This window comes from Brassica rapa, chromosome A03 (genome assembly GCF_000309985.2).
Source record: "Brassica rapa cultivar Chiifu-401-42 chromosome A03, CAAS_Brap_v3.01, whole genome shotgun sequence".
NCBI classification, from domain to species: domain Eukaryota; kingdom Viridiplantae; phylum Streptophyta; class Magnoliopsida; order Brassicales; family Brassicaceae; genus Brassica; species Brassica rapa.
Window position 1 is genome coordinate 37,568,318 of NC_024797.2, and position 27,471 is coordinate 37,595,788.

General features: G+C 33.9%; 2 protein-coding genes across 2 annotated transcripts; one reads left to right on the forward strand and one right to left on the reverse strand.

Moving 5' to 3' along the window:
- Positions 1 to 4,770: 4,770 nt before the first annotated feature.
- Positions 4,771 to 5,965, reverse strand: LOC103849638 (F-box protein At1g61340). Its single transcript, XM_033287541.1, has 2 exons — positions 5,696 to 5,965; positions 4,771 to 4,977 (listed from the first exon to the last, which is right to left on the reverse strand). The coding sequence occupies exons 1-2, from the start codon at positions 5,963 to 5,965 to the stop codon at positions 4,771 to 4,773; spliced, it is 477 nt and encodes a 158-aa protein (XP_033143432.1).
- A 3,919-nt stretch (positions 5,966 to 9,884) lies between these two features.
- LOC103849666 lies at positions 9,885 to 12,216 on the forward strand. The gene is made up of 6 exons (XM_009126395.2): positions 9,885 to 10,165; positions 10,219 to 10,381; positions 10,529 to 10,924; positions 10,977 to 11,651; positions 11,858 to 11,928; positions 12,036 to 12,216. Exons 1-6 carry the CDS (start codon positions 9,885 to 9,887, stop codon positions 12,214 to 12,216), a joined length of 1,767 nt encoding a protein of 588 aa, XP_009124643.2.
- The last annotated feature ends 15,255 nt before the right edge of the window (positions 12,217 to 27,471 follow it).

A 27,471-nucleotide genomic window follows, 5' to 3' on the forward strand; every position in this document is an offset into this window, starting at 1 on the left:
ATAAGTATGCATGTTCAATCCGGATTTCGATCCATTTTTGGTTAGTTTTTTTCGTTTTTTAATATTTTGGTTTATAAAAATTAGCTACTATATTAGAACCATATCTAATTTGGTTTGGTTCAGTTTATATACTATCGGTTTTTTATTTATTCAATTTTACACCAAAAAAACATAACTATATTTATCTGTTATAAAAATAAATAAATTATATGATTAAAAATCAGATTTATTAAAACATAAGTATACATTCCTTACTCTAACTTTTAAATATAATATTTTCTGTTTTATTTAGCTGATAAAATAAAATTAAAATATAGTAATAGCATAATATTGTTATATAATTATACTTTAGAAAAAATAGTTACCAATAAAATAAAAAATATTATTTGATTTGATGAGAATGAGAAAGAATAACCTTTTAACTTAAGACAAAATAACAGATTATGAAATCGAAATTTTAATTATGAATATTATATTAATAAAATAAGTTTTATCAAATCCAAACCATTTTCTCTGTCTTAGTTCGGTTTGGTTTTTATATATAAATCCTAGCCTAAGTACTTGGTATTTTTGATACATTTTGATATTTAATTTGGCTTTTCCAAGCAGTAAGATTTTGTATTTGTATTTGCTTTGCTAAAAACGACTATTTGTTTTATTTTGCCACTAGTTATTTGTAAATTATTTGATAACTAATTGTAAATTATTTAATTATTCGTTGGAAATCAAAATTAAAAACATTATTTATAAATAATATCTTATTGTTTTTTCTGTTTAATTAATTTGGAAAAGAATATATATAAGAAAGATACAATTCCAAGATGTTTATATAAATATATAACTTATGCTTAATTTACTTATAAAAATGAAAATATAAATGAAATACATTACTATGACTTAAGAAAATATGTATATATGTCCATTAAAAACGAGTAACAAGCTAAATAATACCAAATAGTTACTTTATTTTAATATTTGATATGTATTTTATTCTTATAACTAAGTAATTTAAATAAACTACTTGATATTCGACTTGGTTAAATCAAGTGCCTGACTTTACGAGTCAAATAAACCAAGTAAGGAGTGTGAGACAAGTATCAAATAATTGTACCCACTCCTAATCTCACGGTACTAAAGATTGGTCGTTATGCAATTAATTATTACCCAGATTCAGACAAGTGCAGAACCTATAAGCACTTCTCATTCTTTTTCGTGAACATTCCTCGTTAATAAAAATTCCTTTCTCAGTATCGTTTAGTTGAAGCCTTGAGGAGAGCTTAAATCAGGTCATCTATACTAATAAAGTTGAGGAGAAACTCTCCACATTGAGCCACTTCACCTCTCCTATCTCTAAAACGTGACACGTGGCGTAAGTAAAATGAATTCACGAGTTAGTTCTTGTGGGTTATACGGGCTTTGTTATCAGTTTCACAAATACTGGCCCAATAACAGAGATCTTACTGTGTTGCAGCAACGATGAACCAGCTCTGTCGTCTCAGCTCCTCCTTCGTTCAGCAACGATGAACCAGCTTGCATTCAAGTAGCCCTACTCTGTGGTCTTCAATTCTACGACGGCGAATCTGAGAGGATTTGTTGACTACGACGTCGACTTCGGAGGCGGAGGATTGTCTGGATATGGAAGGAAAGTGGGGAAAAAGATCCAATTTTTATTCTTCCTTTACTCAACACCAATTTTCTTGGTGTTAGAAGAAGACGTCTACCCTGCTTTGCTGTTTAGAATCATTCAGGATCTGTAACTCTCCATCGTCTCCTCTCAGGTTTTTTTTTGCCTCTTCAATTCTTTGCTATTCAATCTCTGTTTTGATAGATTTAACGATTGAAGATACCCAGATGAATTTTTATGGACAGTTTTCTCTTTATTACCTAACTGAAGCTGCAAGCTTGTGTTTTTGTTTGTATCTCTTGCAATTAACATCACGTAGCCCATGTTTGGTTATACGCTTAAATGGGTTCTTTTCTTGCAGATTTCAAAGGATTTAAGATCACATGAGAGCCTGAGTTGTGATTGCACCAAGTTTGCAGCTTTAGATGATCGTTGTCTCCGTTCTTTAATCCTGGGAGATTGTGTCGTCCGAGCTTTCATCAATATTTTTGGAAGCTTTGCTATTTATTTCGATACAAACCTTCTCAACTTGGGACATAATAAGGTCTGCATTTGCCTCAGGCAGTACCGTTTGGTTATATTTGTCCTCTTGAGCTTTACTTTGTATTGGTTTTGTGTATTATCAGAGAGAGAGAGAGGTTAGCTTTACATGATATGGTAAGGAAAAACGCCATTGAAGCCGCTTACAGTTTCAGATGTGGGAAAATGCCAAGAAAAAAGAAAAATATAAAGGTGTCAACATGTCACTTCAATGTTCTTAGTAATTACCTTCAGCTCGGGCTCTGTTTCTTAACTGATTGTCTTTCAAGTGTTTTTCTTTCATTATGCAGGTTGAAGACAAGCATAAAACCGACAGTATATGTGACATAATTTCATAGCAACGTCGCATTCTAACACCCATTGTTGGCAATTGAGTGACATAGAGAGAATATACTTTAAGGTGAACATCATACCTGAGCTAAGGCTCATATATCGAATGAAACATAACTTTCTTATCTTTTTTTTAATTTCATGGTGGATGAGTATGAAGTCAGCTGTTAAGTTTGATTTTATACTTGCAACTTTTAAGATTTCCCAGAACTGTTTATTGTTGTTCTTAGAACTACTTGCATTGTATGAAGGGTACTTGACTCATGTTCAGGGGAGAGTCACCCATCTATTTATATTCAGGTCCCCAATCGAGGACATCTTGATCAGCCAAGTCATGTGAGATCACGGACCTATATCAGAGGTTTCTTCTAACTTTTAACGCCTCAGCTTCTGGATCTTTCTTAGTCTCTCTTGTCCTTCTTCTTCTCATGCCATCAACTGCGCTATCTTTTATGCTGATTTAGTTTTCCATTTCTGGTAACCATGTAACATTGTATTTTTTGAGATTATGATTTGGCTTTCCAGATGAAGAAGATTTCCTTCTGGTGTTTAGTCTGAGAGTTCACACTACGGAAAGAATATCCTCAACTCCTCGAATGATACTTTGAAGATAGAAGCAATACAACATCTAATAGTCTATTTGAAGATCATAATACTCTAAAGAGAATACTATTTCTAATGGTTCCAATCTTCGCAGCGTTGTTTAATAGTTTTTGTGAAATTCTTCGCTATTTTAATGTCAAGTAGAATATTCTCTCGATTCTATGCTATACTTATGTTTATATTTAATATTTGCAGACATTATATAATGTATCTTACATGACAAATTCTTTTAACAAAACTATTGAACAATTACTTATACAGTAATAAATAAGTTCAAATACACCAAAATTTAAAGATAAATGCTAATTTTTATTCATATATAAAATATTAAAATATATATTATTACCTTATATCCAACTTATAAGTTAACTAAAACTTAAAACTGAATATAATAATCTAGAATTTATTAAAAAATTATCTGATTCATTGATAATATTACATATAAAATAAAAATAATATATAAAATTTTAACACAATAACTTATTTGTTAATAAAAATTAATAATCGCAAAAATTGTAAATTTTTATGTGGTTTTTGGATATATTAATAATCGCAAAATTGTAAATTTAGAAAGGTTATACACCAAAAACTAAAACAATAGGAACATCGATTAGTTTCATGAAAATTTGCAGACATTAACAAATTAAATTGCAAACACAATCTAAATTCAGACCGAAAAATAACAAGAAGAAAATGAAAATGCTACAAATCTACAAATTTACGACTTATTTCAATATGTATTTACTACTTTCATAAAAACTAAAGAATGACATTTCAGAAGAATATAATAGTTTCGAATATCATTAAACAACTTGATACAATATATAAAAAATCAGAAATAAAAGTAGATAACATAAAATAAAACAAACATATAGAAAGATATACACAATCAATATAAAGCAGAAGAGCCCCACTAAATTATTTTAGAAATTATCTCAATAAAAGCTACAAATCGTTTAAAGCGAACATAACATAGCCCCTACGAATTTAAAGTGATATGGTAAGCTCAAAAAATTAACAGGAATAAAAAAAAAAAGAAAATACAAAATATATAGCCAAATATATGTTTTAAATAAAGTAAATGTTAAATAAAATATATAAATTTCCCGCACGAAACAAACAAAAAAAACATCAAAAAGCTTTAATATAAAAAATATTATATTTATAATTTCAATATAAAATAAATTTAAAAATTTTATAATAAAATTAAAATATATTTTCATATAAAATAATTTTAGTGTAAACTCACCCGCCCGTAGGGCGGGCCAACCACTAGTATATAATAAACCAATGGTTTTATTGGATGGCATTTGAAACTACAGTAATCAGTTAAATGAAGACCAAGATACACACTAAAAGATAAATCACTTCACTATGAATTAAAAGAACACAATATTTCATTTCTAATTAATTTACTTCATAAATAAATCCAAATATACTATATTTATCTTTCCTTACACAACAAAAAAGTTTAGAACCTCCAAAGTAAAACATTTCTGACCTTCTAAACAAGCTAGCCTTTCCAAAACCCTATCTTTCTTTTTATCTAACAACACTTTACAGAGACCTATCCAACCCAAACCTAAGAACATAACTTATAGCTCTGTTTCTTCAATCAAGAATCTTGAAGAAACCAAGTAGATTGGTGTTCGCCTCAAACCAAGCTGTTTGATTCACTTGAATAGAGCCACTGAGACTCCAGAATCGTCCTCGTCACGGGAACGGTACCTTTTCTGCAATGGGGCTCCTGGGGCTTCAATCTCATAATCGTCGCCATCACCTAAACCAAACGGTTTATCTAAACCGAATCTGCTACGTTCGAAAACAGAGGTTTTCCAAGGTGTACTATATGCGAAATGTGACTGCTTTGCGATTAATGTCTGAAAATAAAAACACAGACCAATTAGATTAACATCAAGAAAATGTTGTTTCGTGAAATATATACTAATGATCTCCATTTTACTTACAGCTTCTCTTACTGCCTTTGAAACATGGAACAGTTGTTTCAAATCTTCATGCCCCACATATAATCCTCAACTGTAATAAAAATCCCAAAGTCACTGAGTAACTCTTATATGAAACGGTCAAAGTTTGACGCCAAACTGCAGAATAATAAAAATTCTCCAGATTTGGAAATTACAGTCAAATCAAGCAACGAGATTAAGTTCAAACGTTCAACTAAATCTATGAACTAATATCAAATAACTTAATATAATCCAGAGATCATAAAAGGATAAATCGCATTACAATTTTAACATTTAGATTTTCAGCTCAATATAATTTAATATTCAGTAAATTTGTGATGAAATCAACCATTCTTGTAGCGCCTATATGATTTTGAATCTTTAAGAACAAAAGGTTTAAACTTTGAGCTCAGTCCGATAAATACTCTGTACATCCGAATGGAATCTCAACTTAAGAATAAAACCCATGAATCAAATTATGATGAAATTAACGAACACTTGCTCATTTCGTATACGATTTTGAATCTCAGAGGAACAAAAAAAAGGTTCAAACTTTCAGGAGCTCAATCTCAAGTAATAAACATAACCCAAAAAAAAAAGATGATTAGGAGAAATGGTTAATGATGAAACTAACCAGAATATCTAGAGGAAGATATTCAAGCTCTCGACTTTGACCACCTGCAGCCGAAGCTTCATCGCATAGCTTCTTCGATGAGGTTTTTCGGACAGGTGAATCACAAATCTTATCACCTGATGAAATTAAAACCCTCTTCCTCCCAAATCCTCTCTTGTACTGAACCAACTCTAACTCTAACTCTAACCCTAATCCTCCATCTTCCACACCACGACGTTGCTTCAAATGCGATTTCTGGACAACTATTATTCTCTTCTTTCCCAATGCCATTTTTCTGTCAAATTAGGTAAAATACGTAATGCTCCTTACTTCACAGTATCTGCGTCAGAATACGAAAAGCAGACACAATCAGAGACTGATGAAGAGGGGATATGGATGAAGAAACGAACCTCTATACACAGAGTGATTTTTATGGAAAAAAACGACAATTTGAGATTTGTCTCGATATATACTTGAATGTTTCCAAGTATGTTTGCTGAAATGAAGAAGCTGAGAAAAATGAGTGATTTTTCTTTTTTTTTCGAGTTGTGACTACAAGATGAGCTTCAATGTACTTATATAGTTAAGATATTATCATTCTTTTTACTTTTTAGTCCAATTAAATTTTTTATAAAGAACCCGAAACTTCTGAAGCCCAAAATATCTTCATTTTTCATTTTAATTTTTACCCTCCTTCTCCCCTTTCTGGTGGAAGCAAAAGGCGGCTCAAAAACTAGCCGTTGGGAAAAGACACGTGACGAAGTCTAAGTAGGAGAAGGAATTAACGTGGGAGGTTCATCTGCTGACGTGGCGACAAGTTGAAGTTTGTCGGTTTGGTCTCACACGGCTTCTTTGGATTCCACCAGTACAGATAGAGAAGAGGTATAAAAAAGAGAAAATCGCATTTTAAACCTTGAGAGTGTCACATTCTCGCACTTTAAACACTGAACGTTTTTTACTAGCATTTTAAACTTTGAAAGTGACATTTTTATTATAACAAACCTCCAACGAGGTTTACTTATTTACCAAGTCAACGAGGTGACATGTACTGTTCATATGGTGATGATGTGTCAGTTTCTTTTTTTCATTTAAAAAAAAAATATATAGAAAATTTGAAAAATTTGAAAAAATTGAGTTTTTTGAAAAAAAGAAATATAAAAATAACATTTCAAAATTAAAAATAAAATAAAATATTTAACAAAAATTAATCCAATTATAAACCAATAAATATATATAATAACTTGAATGGTGATACTAGATTCAGTTTTTTTGGTTTTTGATTTTCTTTTTTAATTTTTATTTATTAATACTTAACTTATTAAATTTTTGTGAAACAAGAAAATATCTCATAGACCACTCAAAATGTTTTTGACCTTAACTAAAATATTGTAAGTTAGTTTGAAATATAATTAAGAGATAGAGAGGTATGCCTTTAGATTTGTATACGTTAGGTTTTGGTACTAGTGGAGCTTCTTAGATAACTAACATATGTTTTAGTTTCTCTAAAGTTTGATTAGTTATTTATTTAATTTCAAAGTTATTTACTGTTTTTAAGAACTTCACTTATAAGTTAATTTCTTTTTAAACAAACTTAAAATAAATATCATTTTAATAAATAATACCAACAATAGGATTAACTTCAAAAATTTAACAAGTTAAGTATTAATAAATCAAAAAATTAAAAAAAATCAAAAACCAAAAACCAGAATTTATTTACTTTATTTTATTTATTTTTAAAAAATCTATTTATTTTATTTATTTTTAAAATATTTATTTTATTTGAAATTTTAAAATGTTATTTTTTATATTTTTTGAAACTTTTAGTTTTTTCAATTTTTTCGATTTTTTTTTCTTTTTTCGATTTTTTTCATTTTTTTTCGATTTTTCAATTTTTTTTCAAATTTTCTATGTATTATTATTTTTATTTAAAAGATAAAAAAACGAAAAAACTGACATGTCATCACAAAATGAACAATACAGGTCACCAAATTGACTTGGAGGTTTGTTATGATAAAAATGTCACTTTCAAGGTTTAAAGTGCTAGTCAAAAACGTTCAGTGTTTAAAGTGCGAGAATGTGACACTCTCAGGGTTTAAAATACGATTTTCCCGTATAAAAAACAAATCTTTTGGTTCTCTTCTGACACAGTTCCCTTTCTTTAATGATCTAATCTACCACCGACCAAAGGATTTAGAAGATTAAAGTTTTAATGGTTACTCTTCCCTTTTCGATACCAAATAATGTTTTATTATTGTCTTTCTGTGCAATTTACGTACAACTGATTTTGTTATGTTATTTACTGGAGTATGAAGTTACAAAGATATGCATACACTAATGGACATCTTTGTAATTTCATATTGAAATAAATAACATAACAAAATCAGTTGTATGTAAATTACACAAAAATCCGGTGGTATAATCCATTATGCTATTCTTAATCTTCTGAAAGAATTATACATGAAAAACATAAGATGGTCTGAATTATATATGGCCACAAGGTTTATCGGTTCGATTTCTAATAGGATGCTAATATGTAATCACTATATAACACTGTAACCAGTAATGTCCAAAAAAAATTATAACCAAAAAAATATATACGATATATTACCAAAACTTATTTATGAAATATATCCCTTATATAAAATTTTAAACCAAAAATTTTAGATCAAATTAGTATTTCAACTAAATTATGTAAATTATTTCCCTTATAATTTAGTTTTAATTTTATTACAAAATGAAATTTGAACATAGAAAAAACAGAGGAAGCGTTAATAAACTAGACTTCTTCAATTATGATTATACACATGTAGCATACAACTCAAATTTGTTAAGAAAACATAAAAATGGAAATTTCGTAACATAACTAATCACAAATCAAATGCTTAAGTTATAAAAGAATTAACAAGATATATTCTTTAAACGTACATATACCTTCTTTTTTTGAAAAAAACAGGTTGTGACATTGAAAGTAAACGAAACAACGAAAACCATTAGTAACTCAAACGTGGGACACTAACAATCAACTACATATACCTTTCGCCACCACTTTCTGGAAAGTTGTTAGATGTTGGATATGTTAGAGACATGTGAATCGATTGACCAAGGTAAAATAGTATATAAGAAAACAAGACACTTTTTAACCTATTTTTCGTATAATACAATTTTGTAAATATTATGTATTAATAATTTCTACATCACCTAAAAATAAATTAATATATTAATATATTAATATATCTCTGCTTGTAGTGTGGATGGTGAACCTAGTCTCTACAATATTATTTAGGAAGTTCTACATTGTTGTTACGTTAATTTTCAAGGCGGTTAATTATAAAAAATATTTTTAATGAATTTGAAATATTATCTATTATTAAAAATTCTATTTCTATTTTCTTTTTATATAATTTTGTATATTTTTAAGTTTAACCTCGTTTTTCTTATATTGGATTTTCAAATCACATATATTAAAAATAAAATATTTATAAATTTTAAAAGTGGATATATAATATTTTTGGGCGAAGAACATAATCGGTTGCTAAATCCGTTCTCCTAGCAAAAAAACGCTCTCAACAAAAGCGACGGCGATGGCGATTCGTGTTTAGGGTTTTGATGGAGTTTCGAGATTGGGATCCAAGAAATCGATGGAGGAGTGGGGATTATGGTTGGTTCGGGATGATCTCCTCGAGAGGAATCGAGGGATCTCGGCAGATTTGGGAAGGTGATCAATCAGATCTTGGGAAGGTTCTGGTGAGGACGACCCAGCGATTGATGTAAATGGATACACGATTCAGGTTAATAGATACAAGATTCAGAGGATCTCAATTTAAGGAAAGAGATGACGGCATCCTATGGATTGTGATATGGTTCTTCTTCAATTTGCGATTACAAGAATATTCAGGTATTATTTTGGATCGCATAACTAAAGGAATACTATTCTTTTATGCGAGGATTGCAATCAATCCCTACGGATTTGATTTGATACGGGTTAAGTGTGGGTTGAAGATACTGAGGATTATTTGGATTCATGGAGATAATCATGCCTTTACTATTGACAGATTTGGTACTAATGACGGAATAGTTTTGGTAGAGGAAATAGGAATGTGGAGACAATATAAAAAGAGTGGTGGGGGTGGTGTTTATTACATCACAGTCTCAAGTTTCCTAGCTTTTCGCTTTGATAAAAAAACTAGATTTGGGTGTTGTGTGGTTCATCATGACACAGGGACAGCTATTGGGAACTGGTGGAGCCATGAAGGAGGGAGAGAACACTCGGAAAAGATTGAAGATATCGGTTCCGCATTTTGATAATTCGGCTCTCATCAAGACATATGCAAAGACTTTGATTGGGAGGTGCATGAATCCAGCTGAGCAAGAGATGCAGGCGCTGCTACAGAACATCCCAAGATTTGGAAGTTGGAGGACCGTGTGGTGGGCACAGATTTGGGTCACGGGGAGTTCCAGTTCAATTTTCAGACGGAGGAAGAGATTGAAGCCGTACTGAAGCTGCAACCATATCATTTTGACTATTGGATGCTGGCTCTTGCAAGGTGGCAACCTAGGAAGTCACAACTGTTCCCGTCAGAAATACCATTTTGGGTTCGGGTGCGAGGTGTTCTAATGGATTTCAAGACGCTTCCCACTTTCGAGAGCATTGGTGGCGCACCTGGGAGGCTAATCTCGGTGGATCTTGAGCTTTCAAGAGTTCAAGTGGTAGTAGATGGTTTTCAACAACTATGTTTGGAGACCACTGTGGACTTCAAAGGAAGATAGTTTTATGATGGGGAGGAAGCGGCGATCACTCTACGGTACGAGAAACTGTTTGGATTTTGCTCAATATGTGCTAGTTTGTGCCATAAGGAAGAGAGGTGTCCTCATGCTAAACCAGAGGTGAAGCAGAGTCCGAAGAGGAAGAGGGAGAATAGAGATGGTAATAGCGGGTGGTTTGAAGGTGGAAAGCACGAGGTGAGGGCCAGGAGTTACAAGGGCGTTGTCATCAACGGGAACACGGGCAATCAGCAGAAGGAAAGAGATGGAAGGGAGTATTATGGTAAGGGGAAAGGGAAGATGGTGGAGGAAAATGATCACAAATGGAGGTGTGTTGCTGAGAAAGGGAACAAGAGCTCGCTTAATAACCGGGGAAATTACAGACGAGATGGAGAGGGGTCTAGGCAGAGAATGCCACGTAGGGATGAAGCAAGAGTGGTCACTCAGGAAGAAAGGGGTAGGGGCATACCTGGACAAGTAACTGGACAAGTAACTGGACAAGTAGGAGATCAACAAGTGATGTGAGGCTCTCGCGTGGAAGAACGGGAGGAGGGAGCTACAACGCTCTGAAGATAAAGTGGGCAAAGGTAATCAGACAGTTGAGATAGCTCAACAGAATGTACCTTCACTTGAGTTTCAGGAGGAGCTCGCTAAGACTCAAGCTACAGGAGCAGCTGTCATTTCGGATCCAATGGACACAGAGAGTGGGTTACAAGTAGTGAAGAGTCTGATAGGCAATGTAACTGAGGTTGATGATGGTGGTGATAAAGACAGGATCATGGAAATGGATGAGATAAGGGCAGTTTTTCTAGAGCATGGTGTTGACATGGACGCGGCTGATCTCGAGGAATGCTCTGAAAGGGAGATGGAGGAAGCATTGAGAGAGTTAGAGCAGGCAAGTGGAGAGGAAAATCGCGAGGTTGAAGAAGTGACTAAGGTTGAGGATGATAAGGATATGGCTGATGGTGACGTGGGGAAGAAAAATGGATCTCGCAAAAGGCTGTTCAAGCCGACGATAAGCACTGCAGCTAGCACAAAAATGAGACTTGCCAAGGTTCTGGTTTCCCCACGTAAAAGAGCTGTAGGTAAAACTGGAACGCGCCATGGTGAACCTGGTAAGCAGATGGAGAATAAGGGCCCCTCAAACCCGAAGATGGGACCTCCTAAACCATACTTTTATGGATCAGAGTATAAGAAGGAGATGGAGAGAGCAGGGGTTCGCTCGTGGTATTAGTAGTCTCGGTTTTTTATTAAGCTCTATGAGTATTATCATAGTAAGCATAAGGGTTATGGGTTTTATTATTGTTATGGTTTTTCATATTTTTATGATTGTCAGTTCTGTTTTAAGTATGATTACCTATTGGAATAAAAATTGGGTCTGTTGGTTCTCGGTTTTATGGTTTTTGGTCTCATGGTATGAAGTATTCTCCCTTGTTGGTTTTGTTTATCATCAAGTTCGTGGATCGCAGGAGAATGAGGGCTTACAGTATGAGGTTACTTGCATGGATCTATGTTTGATTGGCACTAAGGCATTATGGTTTTTTCAAGTAGCATCATATGACAATCTGTTGTATTGCATTGGGTATTGTCTTTGGTGCAGGAACAGCACGTTGATACTATGGGCAGGAGTTAGGGAGAGAGCTTGTTGTTTTAAGAAACCGGGCCAGCAGACAACATTTGGGTCTTCGTATGGTACAAACTCGTGGTCACAAGACGAAGAAAATATGTGGAGCATTGTTGATATAAGGGGACTACTGTGGCTTCTTGGAACGATTTACTGATTTGGATACTGGGATGATGATTTCAGACTCCCTTTCTGGATGCATTCACTCTGTTGGGTCTCATTAAACCCAACACAGAGGGTACTTGCCATGCGGAGAATGGGCTTAAGCCGAGAGAGTAGATCGAGGTTGATGGCTTCAAACACGGTTACGAGAGATTTGGCTCTGTCTTATGCGATGGGATTGTTGATCAAGGTACATAAAGCAGGACAGTCACAAGTACGGAGAGGAATGTATGGAGCCCATTGGATAGAAAAATTCTTTTCGATGGCTCTCACAATATTAACTATTGGTTATGTGATGGAGTATATGTATTTTATTTGTATATTGCTTTGGTGCTGGGGTTACAACGGTTATGATAATGGATATATGGGATTTATAAAAATTGAAAGTTATCTTCTAGTATGGTACATCACTAGGAATGGTATATTAGATCACGCTTATTTTGGAACGAGGGATATATTGGATTGGCAAATACATGAAATTGTTTATGATACAGTTTGGAAAAATGGCATGGAGCTATTATATGCCAAGTTACTACACAAGGAAAAAATTTGGGTTGAGTATTTTTGGCTTCTTTACACCCATCAAATTGGCTTTTCGAACCATATAAAATTCGTTTTTTAATGAGAGTACTAAGCTGGAACTGTAGAGGAATGGGAAGTAAATGGACAATAAGTTATTTACAAGAGATAAGGCATAAGCATAAACCTGACTTTCTCTTTTTATCAGAAACGAAACAAGAGAAAGAGTTTGTTCATAATTTTCAAGCCCACTTGGGTTTCGATAATTTGGTCACAGTGAATCCAATGGGAAGAAGTGGTGGATTAGCACTTTATTATAATAATGAGTATCAAGTTAAAGTACTATATTCTAGTAACCGGATGATAGATGTGGAAACAGAGGTCATGGGGAAAACAGCTTATATAACTTTTGTGTATGGAGATCCAAATCAACAACTGAGGGAACACGTATGGGAGTGCTTAACTAGATATGGACTTTCACGATCCGAGCCCTGGTTCGTTATTGGAAATCTAAATGAGATCACAGGGAACCATGAAAAAGACGGAGGAGCTTTAAGAAACGCAGATTCTTTTATTCCTTTCAATAATATGATCAGAAACAGTGGATTACTGGAATTTCCGGTGAGGGGAAATAAAATGTCATGGCAAGGGAGAAGAGGAAAAGGGAAAGGGGCAGTGATGGTTCGATGTCGTCTTGATAGTGCTTTGGCAAATGAAGAATGGCATACTTTATTCCCATGCTCTTATACATAATATTTAAAAATGATGGCATCTGATCAAAGACCAGTGGTGGCTTATTTAGATGATAAAGTTCCTAGGAGGAAAGGGCAATTCCGATTTGATAAGAGATGGATTGGAAGAGAGGGTTTCATGGAATCAATATCAATGGGATGGTCGGATTCTAGGGAAGACAGAAATGAGGGTACAGTGAAGAATATCGTGGCAAAAATTAGTAATTGTCGTCATGAAATTGCTAAATGGCGGAAAACCAATCCACCTTATGGAAAGAAAAAAATAAATGAATTACAGCAAGCTCAGGAGGAGGTACAGACAGATAACACAAGGACTCAAGAGGATATACTGGAAGTGTCTAAGAAATTACAAGATGCTTATAGGGATGAAGAAGAATATTGGCACCAGAAAAGTAGGAATATGTGGCACTCATCTGGAGATCTCAACACAAAATTCTATCATGCTTTGACAAAACAGCGACGGATACGTAACAGAATTGTTGGATTACATGTTGTCGATGGGAATTGGATTACAGAGGATAATGGGGTAGAAAAAGTGGCAAATTCCACCGACTATCACCCCTCAAATAAATCAACGATTGTTGCGAATAGCTACGGAGGAGGAGGTTAAGGAGGCTCTTTTTATGATGCACCCAGAAAAGGCACCTGGACCGGACGGTATAACAGCGTTATTTTTTTAACACTCCTGGCACATTATTAAGGAAGATTTGGTGGAGCTGGTGAATGATTTTTTGGTTTCTGGAGAAATGGATGCTAGACTAAATATTACTAATATATGTATGATTCCAAAAACGGAGAGACCTACAAGGATGACGGAATTGAGACCAATCAGTCTTTGTAATGTAGGATACACTACAAGAAATATGTACATTCTTAGCTCACGAAAAACGCTATAGTAGGCCTTTCATAGCGTTTTCTCATATGCTATGTCATCGGCAGCCATCATAGGTACCCCCTCTACGATAGCATTTATAAGATGTTGTGAAATGTGCAGATACGATAGCAATACTTGAATGTTGTTATTAACTTTAATTATAGCACTATTTTTTTGTTACAAATTGATTGTGATTCGTATATTCGTGCTATAATAGGTCTTTTGTACAATAAACCACAAATAATTATAATTAAAAATAAATAATTAAAAATTAAACTGAACTTACTTTATAATTAAAAATAAAATAAATTTTATTTATAAATTTAAATTGGTTTACAAATAAATTCTGGTTTACTAAACTAAACCAGATATTAAAAAATAAAGTTAAACCACTACAATTTCCTAACTCTACACCAAAACAAACCTAAAAAATAAATTGACCCTAATGAAACCGCCGCTTCTTCTTCTTACGCCTCCACATGCCGTCGCGTCTTCTTCCTCGGCTTGGACCTGCTCGCCGTCGTCACCGTCCTCTCCACACCAGAGCTCGGACCTGCTCGCTGTTGTCGTCTCCAACAAATCTTCCTCTCCTCCATCTTCTTCCCCATCTCACCGTCGTCGCGTCTTCTTCCCATCCTTCCTTTGTAGAGGTGGAGAATCCATGTCCGTCTCTGCCTCCTCCGCCGTCAAGCTCAAACCGTAAATCTTTCCATACCAGAGCTTTTCTACTTCTGTTTGCGAATGACTCAGGGGCTGGTCACACCAGAGCTCCTCGTTGGCGTCGTCGTTGTTGAGAGATGATTGAGAGGGAAACAATGGAGAAGAAGGATGTGAGAGTTGTTAAAGATTTGATACATGAAAAATTGATTGTCGAAGAGACAGAGTTCTGGAGAGAAGAAGATTGGAAGAAAAGAAGAAAAAGGAATCGACAGAGGAAATCTTGGAGAGAGAGAGAGATACACACAAAAATTGAATCTGAACCATTGATTATAATTAATCAATGGCTAAAAATGGCGATCCTCACATCACTATCTTAACCAATAGAAAATTAGGAGTATTTTTTTTTCTTTTATGTCTTCGACAAGAGTGTATTATTTATTATGTTTCGTTTATTAAAGCTTTAATAGTATATAGAAGGTATGGTGAGTTTGTTTTATGTAGGGTATATGATCAAGATAATGTTTGAGAAGTATGGCTTTTTATGTTTCAAAATAGAGTTTAATTATAGAATGAAGATTTAGGGTCTGTGTTTTGAAAGTTATAGAATAAGATTAAAAAGATGAAATTTTGATTTTAATTTTAAGATTTGGGGTTATAGTATAAGAAGATTATAAATTTAAAGTTTATGTTTGAATTTTAGAACTTAAACAAAAAATGTTTAGGTGTTTGTAGTGTTTGTAATTTATATGTTAAGATTTGGTGTTTAAGTTAAAAAATATTAGTTTTACAGTGTAGATTTCAATTTTTGGTACAGTACATAGGGTTTAGAGTATATTTGGGGTTTGTGGAATAGGTTTGGACTTTAGATATAGGGTTTGGAATTTAAATTTTTAATTTAGGGGTTATAAATGTTAAAATGAATTATTAAATATACATGTAAAGATTTAATTATAAAATTAAAGAATTTTGGAAATTACAAATTGTGTTTAAATATAAAAAAGAGCTTATGATTTGGTACGTAATTTAAGTTTAGAGTTATAGTGTTTGAAATATAATGCTAGAAAATAGTTTTTCTTAGCGTTAGAAAAATGCTATTATATGTCTTTGAAAGTATTATGGAAACCGCTTAAATAAATTTTTTGGCGCTTAAGTATAATTTTTCGCTAAGTACTGGTGAAATGAGTGATTTATATTCCCGCTTAGTTATTCTTGAAAATAGCATTAATTAAGTGTTATTTTAGGTTTCATTCTATCATAGCGTTTATCGAATGCTATTATATATTACGGAAATTTCAAACACACATACGATAACAGTTCAGTAAAACGTGCTATAACAATGTGCTATCAATGTGAACTTTTTTTGTAGTGATATAAAATTATTTTGAGGTATTGTGTCAGAGATTGAAATTATATCTTTCCATGCTCATCTCAGAAACTCAATCGGCATTTGTGGCAGGACGGTTGATTTCGGATAATATTCTTATAGCGCAGGAAATGTTTCATGGGTTACGGACTAATAAAGCATGCCCAAGAAAGTATATGGCAATTAAAACGGATATGAGTAAGGCGTATGATAGAGTGGAATGAGATTTTATTAAGGCATTACTTCGAAAGATGGGCTTTGACCCTTACTGGATCAAATTGATGATGGAATGTATAATCTCAGTTCAATATCGGGTTCTACTAAATGGACAACCACGCGGTCTCATTGTTCCACATAGAGGATTACGTCAGGGGGATCCTCTATCTCCCTACTTATTTATTTTTTGCACTGAGGCTTTGATCGCAAACATAAAAAAGGCAGAGGCAGAGAAACAGTTAACGGGAATGAAGGTGACAAGAGCATGTCCATCAATATTTCATTTGCTTTTTGCGGATGATAGTCTTTTCTTTTGTAAGGCTCAAAAGGAAGAATGTCAAACCATTCTTAGGATTTTAAAGAAATATGAGCAAGTATCTGGTCAGCTTATAAATTTTGATAAGTCATCGATTCAATTTGGTCATAAGATTGAGGAAGCAACCAGACAGGAATTAAGGGATATTCTGGGGATTCAAAATTTAGGCGGAATGGGCTCTTATCTGGGTCTGCCTGAAAATTTCGGGGGATCTAAGATACAAGTTTTCAGCTTTGTCTAGGATAGGTTAAATTGTAGCGTTACCGGATGGGCTTTTTGGTTTTCCACAAAAGGAGAAAAAGAGGTGATCATTAAATCAGTGGTCACAGCCCTACCTAATCATGTGATGTCATGCTATCGATTACCTAAGGCAGCTGCAAAAAAGTTGACGAGTGCGGTAGCACAATTCTGGTGGAGTCCAGGGGGAAGTACCAGGGGTTTGCATTAGAAATCATGGGACAAAGTATGTATTGATAAAAAAGAAGGAGGTTTGGGGTTTAAAGACATCACTGATTTTAATACAGCGATGCTTGGCAAACAGCTTTGGCGTCTCATAGAGAAACCAAACACTTTATTTGCCCGAGTTCTTAAAGGTCGCTATTACAGGAATGCTTCAACCCTGGAACCGATTCGCTCATATTCTCCATCCTATGGGTGGCGGAGTATTGTCTCTTATAGATCTCTGGTAAGCAAAAGACTAATCAAAAGGATGGGAACGAGCTCTTCTATATATGTATGGAACGATTCATGGCTCCGAACCACTCGCCCGAGACCAGCTAATAAAAATCAACATAATTTAGATCCGCTGCACCATCATTAGGCTCTGCAAGTTTACCATCTCCAATTTTTAATATCCAATCCGAAATATCCCAAAGATCTGCAGCGTCTTCTGGTGATAAACCATCCGATAACAAACACATGTTCTTGGTGAGCTTCAGAACTTTGCAATGCTCCCAAAGATATGACGAATTCAGAGAAGCAAAGACGATCTCAGCCCTACCAGCTATGTTTTTAACAAGAAGAACCTGCCTAAAGTCACCCCCGAAGACAATAAACTTTCCACCAAATGGGGTGTTTGCATGCTTCCCAACTATATCAGATAAGCTCCTATCCAAAGCTTCAAAACAATGTTTGCCCATCATCGGCGCTTCGTCGCATATAATAAGTGATGATTCTTTTACCAAATTAGCTTGATCAGTTCCAGGCTCCATAGTACACGATGAAAACTCGTCTGGATTTAATAGAATACCAAATCTTGAATGAGCAGTCCTACCACCAGGTAGTAATAAAGAAGCAATGCCACTTGATCCAACGTTTATAACAATATCTCCTCGACATCTAATAGCTGCAGAAAATAATTTCCAGAGAAAGGTTTTATCAGTTCCACCAAATCCATAAACAAAAAACATTCCACCACTTCTTTCATTCACAGCAGCAAGGATCCGATCATAAATTTCCTTTTGCTCATCTGTCATTTTCGGAATATCTCTATCAAGAGTTTCTAACAATGTTTCTCGAGAATAACTGCGCTCATCCACTATCAAGATATTGAAATCCTAAGCACTTGTCTTTGGCAGATTTGGCTTCTTCGTCAATCTTGGTAGAAATGTACCATTACGTCTCAAGAGCTTCTCAATCTCTAGTAAAACATACTCTTTTTGTCGTCGTCGCTCAACAATAATCCTACAGAAAAAAATTGTAGATAAAAGATACATGGTTAGTCAAATTTTCTATTGAAATTGTAGGTAAAACTAATATAAAGATGATTCCGGAATGATTATTTATACGTGGCCTATTCAAATATTTTCTTCTATTATGCTCTATATCTTCAGCCAAAACTGCCAAGTGTATTCCCATACGACCTCTGGCTGAGACAGTGTGTTACGCATAAGCATAATAACAAACACCTCTCCTAGATCACTTGCAGAGCATTTGTAGCTTCTCCGTACAAGATCATCAATGTACTCCTGATCATCATCTAATAATCCACGAGCAAAACACGCATCTTTGTATTCAGGATAGAGCCCTCAAAGGTATTAATGTCATCATAACTGGTAGGCCCTCTGACAATGTTCAAACTATATGCGCAAGAAATAAGCGGCTTTTTGTTTCCGGGGAGCATAATTTATTCTTCCTAAACAGAAATCTCTTTTCCACTTCTTGAACTTCTTAGACCGTTTGTCAAAGATATAGAAGATAGGAATCTGAGCATAAGTTAGTGTTCTTGCAAACTCATCGATTTTATTCAACTCGAATCATGCTAAGAATATTGTATTTTTAATGAGCTTACGACTGATCACTGCTTTCAGCTTGTCCTTTCCCTTAAAAGTAATCACTTGTTTTCCTGGTAGATGAAAACTAAGCTTCTCGACAGCAGTTGATCGATAGTGAATAGGAAATATGAAGATTCGCCAAGCTGATTCACAAGAAGACACATATCTGCATAACAGAAAAAGCTCATTAGAAACAGAAAAATTGATCACATCGAACAATTATAAAACGTTTTGTATTAATTACATACCTGCAATCGAAAAAGTACTTCAGTTCATTTCTTTTCTTTTCTATATTTTCCACAGTAATCTCTTCATTGCCCAACTCGTTAGAGACAATGTGATCTGGCGGTTCCACGGCAATAGTCACACGATCTTGTCCCTTATTAATGTACTTGAATAAGTACCTTATAGATCCATCTTGGTTGCACCACTCCACATTACTATGAGCTCGGAAACATAGAGATAGGGGGCGACTGGTTTTTCCGCTACCACCCGCAAACGCAGCTTTTGCGGTTGGTAGCGGTTGTCGGCGGTTTGCAACAATCACTCAAATCGCTCTAAACCGCTTCAAACCGCTCAGAATCTCATAAATTCAAAAGCTGACTCCAGCTAGCGTTTGCGGTTGCGGGCAGTTGCGGGAGGGTAATTTTTTTTTCTTTTTTGTAAAACAGCATATATACAAAAGTAAAAATATTTAATAAAAAATTTAAAACTAAAATTATGAAAATATTAAAATATATCTATTATATTTAATTAATATTATAAAATTTTATAATAAAAACCATTTAAATAAATTTTCAAAAATTAAAATTATAACTTTCTAAATATAAATTTTATATTTATTATAATTTTATGATTTTTGATATTTTTATAATTATATTAAATGTAAATATTGTTAATTTATTATTTGACTGTTACCGCATTTGGTAGTTAACCAGTCATAAGTCACCCACAAACGCACCAATTTTTAAAAGCAGTACCAGTCGTACAAATCTCTTAAAACCGCTAGAAACCGCAACCACCCACATCCACAAACTCCCACAACCGCAACCGCTGCGTTTAAACCAGTCAGGCCCATAGTCTCTTGTTATATGGAATAACAAACCGATTGTCACATTTCAATCCATTCTTGAGGACAAAGTTCTCTGACTGTTCTCGCCTCCTATAAACGGGAAATACTTCTTTATTAATAGTGGTCTTCTCAGCAAATGGTTTAGGATACGCCTTAGAGCACAAACCATTCTCCATACATGGAGAATTCATATTAGCTGCTCCCCAAAGACCATGAATCATCATATCCTTAATAACTTCATAAAGCTCAGGTTCTTCCAATTTATCAGGAATCTCCGCAGAAATGATATTGTCAATGTCATCGGTTGTAGGAAACTTGTGCAAAGGATCCATGAATAAGAGAATGTGTGTGTGTGTGGTAGACCACGTTTCTGGAACTCGACTATGTACATTGCTGTAAAAAAAACTTATTAGACATATGATCAACGAAGTCAAAACATGTTTTTAAAAAATATAACACTATTTATAACTTACATGAAACAGTCTTTCCAAGAAGATTTTTTTTGGTTAAGTCATTCATCAATGAATCAAGCTTCATCTTGAAGATCCTACAAACAATATCTGATCTACCTTCTGCCTTTAACTTCTGAGACTTAACATATCTTGTGATGTCCGACCATTTCGGATTACAAGTGAAAGTAATGAAAAGATCTGGAAATCCAAAATTCTTACATACTGTCATAGCATCCAAGTTAAGATTCTTCATATATCTAGGACTCCCTGTGAATGAAGCTGGTAACACGAACTCTGATCCTTGATCACTCATATCGACCTTTCCTGCATTCTCAGAGTCTTTGATAGAGTCATAACTATCAGATCGAAAAGTAGGTTGATTAAATCTCAGATAGCGTAGGCGATTAGACTTTATAGTAGTGTAGGCATCCACCAAGGACTGCTGAAATAGTCTTCTCGAATGCAACAGAGAATGAGACTCATTCTTACATTCATGAAGGTGGAAAGCAAAGAACTGCCGCATACTTATATTAGGCTTCTTTTGTTTCTTTGTAGATTTTGTTACACCTTTCTGGATACCAAGTCTGAATCCATCTTCTCCGTAAGTAAATAACAGAGGGTATTAAATGGCAAGATAAGAAGCATGTATCTCGTTTATTCGCAGTAGGTTTCCTGATTTTTGTTGTAGTACAATATCCATGTTATCCATATCTAGAGAGAAATCTCCTGGTATGAGAGCAGAAACTTCAGAAGCTGTGGGAGTATTATATGTCCTTCCATCCTTAGATCGATCACTTACAATCCCCATATGAAATGAATCTTCTGGTTGTATTTTAAATCTACCTCTCGCTGTTCTAAACTTCTTAACTCATGGATTCACTTCATCCAACATCTTCATCAACTTCTCAATAATATCTTTCCTCAGATTATCCTTCTTATTGGTCTGCAAAACAATGAATAAAAGATCAGAATTCTAAGTACACTGATTATTTAATACAAATTTCATGTAAGCCACGTTATATAACAGAGTTATTACCTCAAACATTTTGCTCGGTTCTCAACTTCATTTTCTATGTCAGCTATGTAAAGCTGTCCGAACTTTGCTTGACTGTCATTATTAGGAGTTAAGCTGCCGATAAGATGATGATTTTCACCTTGTAGAACCAACATTGGTGGTTCTTTTCCCTTTTGAGCAGATCTCTCTACTTTCCCACCAAGTGAAGTAAATGAAAAAAATCATGTTATAAGGTCTCATATTCTTCTGGAAATGTTTGCTTTCTGAATCATCACCTTCCATCAACCTTTTTAGAACATTTGGTGGTTCTTTCAATAAAGGCAATTGCACTTGTCCTTGCATACAACATAGTGAAAATGTAGGATTCTTAGCATTCTGGCGTTGTTCAACCGTTCTCCATACCACATCATTGCACCACAATGTGAACATGTATATTTTGGATCACCTTCATCAGTATATTCTGAGTTTACAAAAAACAAGAAATTAGGCACATACTTTAAAAAAAGATCATACAATCATGATCAATAGTTTTTTATTTAAAAAAGACAATACCATCTTTGTTTTGTCCTTTTGTAGTTGCTGTAGACGAAGGTCCATCAACATCGTCAGTTTCATATTTTGAATCAGTAGTATCTAGAGAGCTACAATCAAATTCAAGTTCGCCAGTTTCATCGACAATTGCTGCAAAACAAATGCAAATGTAGCTTAGATGAAGTTATTGGTTATAGGACTAATTAAAAATATAAATTAATTAAAATGTGAAAACAAACCTCCAAATTCGGGTTTTGGAATAACCGTAGGAGATGGTGATTATTGATTTTCAGAACCCAAAGAAAAGGCAATATTTGTAATGTCTTTTAAATATTTGATGTCCTTTTCCTTTGACGCTTATCAGGCAACTTCTTAAATGAGTTCTCCTTTGTTTTTTTGCAGAATAGATGCTAAAGGCATGAAGGGCATGGAAGTGATTACTGCCAAGCTCGTAATGAAACCAACACAGGCATTGAAAGTTCAAACTTACATGATGGAGTTCTGAAACATTTTTTCTGACTTGCTGTCCTTGAGAGTTGTTTTGCACCAAATCTTGGGCTAGAGAAATATATACACCACAAAAAAAAATTGGTGTAAAGAATAGAATGCATTCAAAATAATTTAAAAGTCTGCAAGCATTGACCAAAACAGAAACATTACGTGTGTTGTTTTTTTTTCTCTGCTCAAATGAGAGACCAGTTGAGAATGGCTTCTGTGGCTGCAGGACTTGAGCTGAACAAAAGAGAATAAAAAAGGTATTATCTTTTCAATGCCTGAAATCAAGGCATCGCCATTCTCTGTACAAAGCAACAGGTAATTTTTCATCACTTACATGTCAAATTCGTCAAACAGCTGCTCTGTTTTGGTGAGTCTGATGTTTGGTTAGTCAAAATATCAAGTCCTAAAAGGAAAATCCCGAATATAACTTCCATGTCAGAGCCTGTCAAAAAGCATTTATTTATAAAAAGACTAAAAAAGCTTGGATGATACACTTACCAAGTACACATTTCCGTTTATTTCTTGGTGTCTGGGGTGATAGCATGCTGATTTGCTGATATAAGGAATGTGTATTAGGTGGACCATTCCTTCCTTCCATAGTGTCAAACAGCCTGTAATAGACTGATCGCAATGGAATGTCTTTATTTGTGATGGAATTTGAACAAATTTGACTTGCATTGCTGAATGTTCTCTTAACCTTCAAGGTTTCTGGAGTGATTGTTGTTAGCTCGATCTCCAGGGTGATAATCTGTTTTTTTCCTCTTCATAGTCTGAAAATCCTGCTTTTGTTTTTAGAAAAACTGAGATGTAATCGATAGAATATGGAAGAGGCAGGAGAAGGTTTCAAAGTTTTTTTGTTTTTGGTGTCAAAATCCAAAATAGGATTTTCAATAACCTAATAATTAGGACTATATTTATTTGTTTATAATATAGAGATAGAAGTAAATAATATATGTTAATATTCTGGAACAGAAATTTACATAATTGATACATCTTTCTTTTACAGAAGTATATAAAACGTATTGCTTTGATATATAGCTAAGAATTAGTTGTTTTAAATTTGTAATTCTAAAAAATGTTCTGGAGCATCCATGCTAGGTACTAATATGTTTATGTTTAAAAAAACAGGTCGAAAATCAATGGACTAAGGAATTTCGAGTCAAGCTTCATCTTGCATCATAAGATTATATCTGACCATAAGGTATGTCAAAAAGAGTCTATATTTATGTATATAGTTAGAAACTGCTAGGACTAAAAGGGGAACTGTTTTGTTTCAGTGAGATTGATACTTGGTTAGTGATAGGATAATCTTATCTATATTAATATAGACTCTTTCATATTAATATTGTAGATTAGGAAGAGTGTAAGAATTTAAATATTTAATTAACTAAATATTATAATATGAAAGCACAAACTTATAACTCATTTATTTTCTGCAAAAATATCAAGATTCTCATTCATCCATCTTATTCAAATCGCTAAAATAAATAAAATAAATAAATAGGAAAATAATTTATTGTTTCTGGATAAACCAATGAAAAAACCAAGATTAAAAATAGAAAAAAAACCAACATAAAATGAAAAACATTCTTCTTCTGCAGTGTTACTCTTCCTTTTCTTTTTCTACTTTGATGGAGGTGCACAACTTCTTAGAAGTAGAAGTTATGTCTGGGAGATCAGCATCTTCCTCTTTGCATTTTGCAAAAGGTGTTTTGCATTCTTCTGAATCATTCTGGCTGTTTCCTTCCAGCATGAGCACCTAATATACAGAATTATACAGTTAGCAAAACTATAACATACGAAACTTTAATTTATTACAAAATCACATCACCAGAAGACACGGTAGAAGATGATGTGCCAATCATTGAGGTTGGCTCGGATTGAGATTCCACTTTAAGAATGTGATCTCCAGACCAGACCTCAAGAACTTTAAATGTTCCTGCCCCATCCCTCACATTGTCAGAGTTCACAGAAATGCCAAAACAAAAAGATTTTCCTTCTAAAGCTCTGATAGATTCTGGTAGGAGCTCTGGATCTTCAATCTGTAAACATGTAAAATTAGGATTTGTGCATATTAAATCAAATGCTTAAGAGCAGAAACCAAACATACCTCATCATAGGAGCCATCCCACAGATCAACAGCTTCATGTCCAACAATGGTTTTAGCAACAGTGTTTAGCGACATCAACTTGCATGCTTCTGTGTCATCCCTCACAATCAAATGAAGCTTGAACCTATTAAAGTTCACAAAATTAATTTAGAGTGGTGTGAAAATATATTGAAAACTCGAATAAGGAACAAAATACTTGAAAATATGCTCTTCCATAGGTATCACTTTCTGTGATTTTAACTTGGCACTTCTCACAACGCCAAAGTTGGTTGTCGTCATGGTTTGATGCAAGTTTTAAGGCACGATGTTTGCAACCTTTATGCCCAAAGTAGAATCATGCCCAATCAGTGTCAACAGCTTCAATTGAACAAATGATTTTGCAGTTCTCCACCTAGGAATATATGATCACGTTTATATTACAATAAGATTAGTGGCACTTTACTAAATAAAAACTCTTCTGTAGGAATATAACTTAATTTGAAACAAAGAGTTCCGAAATCATCTTGATCTCAAGCTTGTTCCAGTCATCTTCTTGTAAAACGATTTCTTTCTTTCCATTTTTCTTCTCAATAACAGCAAGAGGAAGCTTGTCTTCCACCAGCCTACACATATATGTAGAAAATATCAACTGTCTAAGGAAATTACCAAGATATAACAAAAAAAAATAAGTTTATCAAAACTTACTTCTCCTTGAACTGTAATGCTTCTTCCATAGTTGGATCAAGATAAACAATGGATGCATCAAAAGTATTTTTGATTTGCACCTCACCCATTAACACCCAGATAGAATTAGGCACATAAAAAGAATACAATAATATGAAAACGCATAAAAAATACCTTTGTAAAAACTGATTTTGGCGAACCTGATCAAACAGATCAGTGGTTCATGTTCAACATAAACCTCCAATTGCTCTGCATATTTTCCCCATAAACAACATGCAAGTTCCTTACCACTAAAAAAGCACAGCTATTAGCGCAAGTAAATCAGAAAATCGTGTATGCAAGCCGAAATTGTTTTATAAAAAACTTACTTTGCATCAACCAAACGAAATTGAACTTTTTCCGGTCCTGTCCTTTAACTTGGACAGTTTGAACTGGTTCAAGGCTTACGATTTTCCCCATAACATCTGTAAGATAAACAAAACACATTAGTATACAGAAGAACATTCAAAACCAGAAACTGAAACTAAATATCCGAAACATTGACATATAGGTATTACAATAAGGAAGTTGGTCTTTACGGTCCCATTAATGACGTCTTCGTATCTGGCAAGAGACAGGAAGATGCTATCTTGAATTAGGTCAGACTTTGTTATCACATATTCGTCACTGATCGTTATCTTGTATGGATGGCTTGTTGGCCGATATTAGCCTGATGCTTGCGAAACGGAAAATGTTGTGAGAACACGTTATTTTCCCAGGGGTAGTTATCGTTGGACACTCAAAATGTGATTCTTTTTGCACGTAGCACTAATCTTTTCACCCTACAAAAGAAGCACCACATAGGGTGTAACTGAATGTAACTTCTGGAGTAAAACTTTAAGATGAAAAATGTTTTACTCTTGGTTACTCTACAAAACTACCAATCAAGTGAAAATATGTATTGATTTTTTTCCTCTGATTACTATTTAAATAGAGTAAAACATAGACACATATTTACTCTCTCCTATTCAAGAGTAAACATATTTACTCTACTTTTTTCTTTTTCCCACTTTTACTTTTTCTCCATTTTCCACTTATTTATATTTCTCTCATTTACTCTAAGAATAACCAATCACACTCATAATGTAAGTTACGCATATTAAGAAACACTAAAGTAATGATTGATTGCGTTTTGAAACTTACTTGTTCATCGGTCAGACCATTTGAAGACCAAAACCAGTGTTTTGCAGCCATGAATGTAGTAGCCTTTTCACTTGAGATCGTCATTTAGTCTTAAATGGTTTCAAGTATTTGACAGGCGTGAGACTTACAATGTTTGCCATTTTATGTGTTTTGGTTTAGATCGCAAAATGAATGTTGTTATTGAACGTAGAATGAAGGATATATATATATATATATATATATATATATGTGTGTGTGTGTGTGTGTGATATATTGTTGATAGGTAAATCTAAACTAATTATTATAAAATTTGATGAGCAAGTCGTTCAAGATAAGAAATATACTTAATATTCGAATATTTTTTAAAGATTTTTGTGGTTACAATTTTGATCACGTAATCACGTAATTAGGGAGGTTAAAATTTTGATATTTAAAATTGGTTGTAATCAATCAGACCTATATTATCTTGATTAGCAAGTATTTCTTTTAGTTATTATAAATGTGAGACCTTAAATGTAGAGGATTGTTTTTTTTTTCTTTTTTTAACGGCAAACGGCTATTCTATTACTCAAACTTGAGGTGGTCTGGGAAGCCAGACCGGAATAGAACAACCAATAAAACATAAGGATCTATGAAAAGAACGTGCATTCCTAGCTAACGAATCCGCAATCTCATTCTGCGTCCTTGGAACGTAGCTTATCTTGAAGTCCGAAAAACATAACCGAAGAGTTTGAACTATTTCCAGCTCAGTTGAGAAGTTGGGCCAATCTTGTGG

Excerpts from the sequence above, each read along its gene's own strand:
- LOC103849666 (XM_009126395.2), top strand. The coding sequence starts at position 9,885 with ATGACACAGGGACAGCTATTGGGAACTGGTGGAGCCATGAAGGAGGGA. Across the intron at positions 10,166-10,218 it reads CGGAGGAAGAGATTGAAGCC|GTGGCAACCTAGGAAGTCAC; the intron begins GTACTGAAGCTG and ends GGCTCTTGCAAG. Across the intron at positions 10,382-10,528 it reads AGCTTTCAAGAGTTCAAGTG|GAAGAGAGGTGTCCTCATGC; the intron begins GTAGTAGATGGT and ends TTGTGCCATAAG.
- LOC103849638 (XM_033287541.1), bottom strand. The coding sequence starts at position 5,965 with ATGGCATTGGGAAAGAAGAGAATAATAGTTGTCCAGAAATCGCATTTG. Across the intron at positions 4,978-5,695 it reads ATCTTCCTCTAGATATTCTG|ACATTAATCGCAAAGCAGTC; the intron begins GTTAGTTTCATC and ends TTTTATTTTCAG.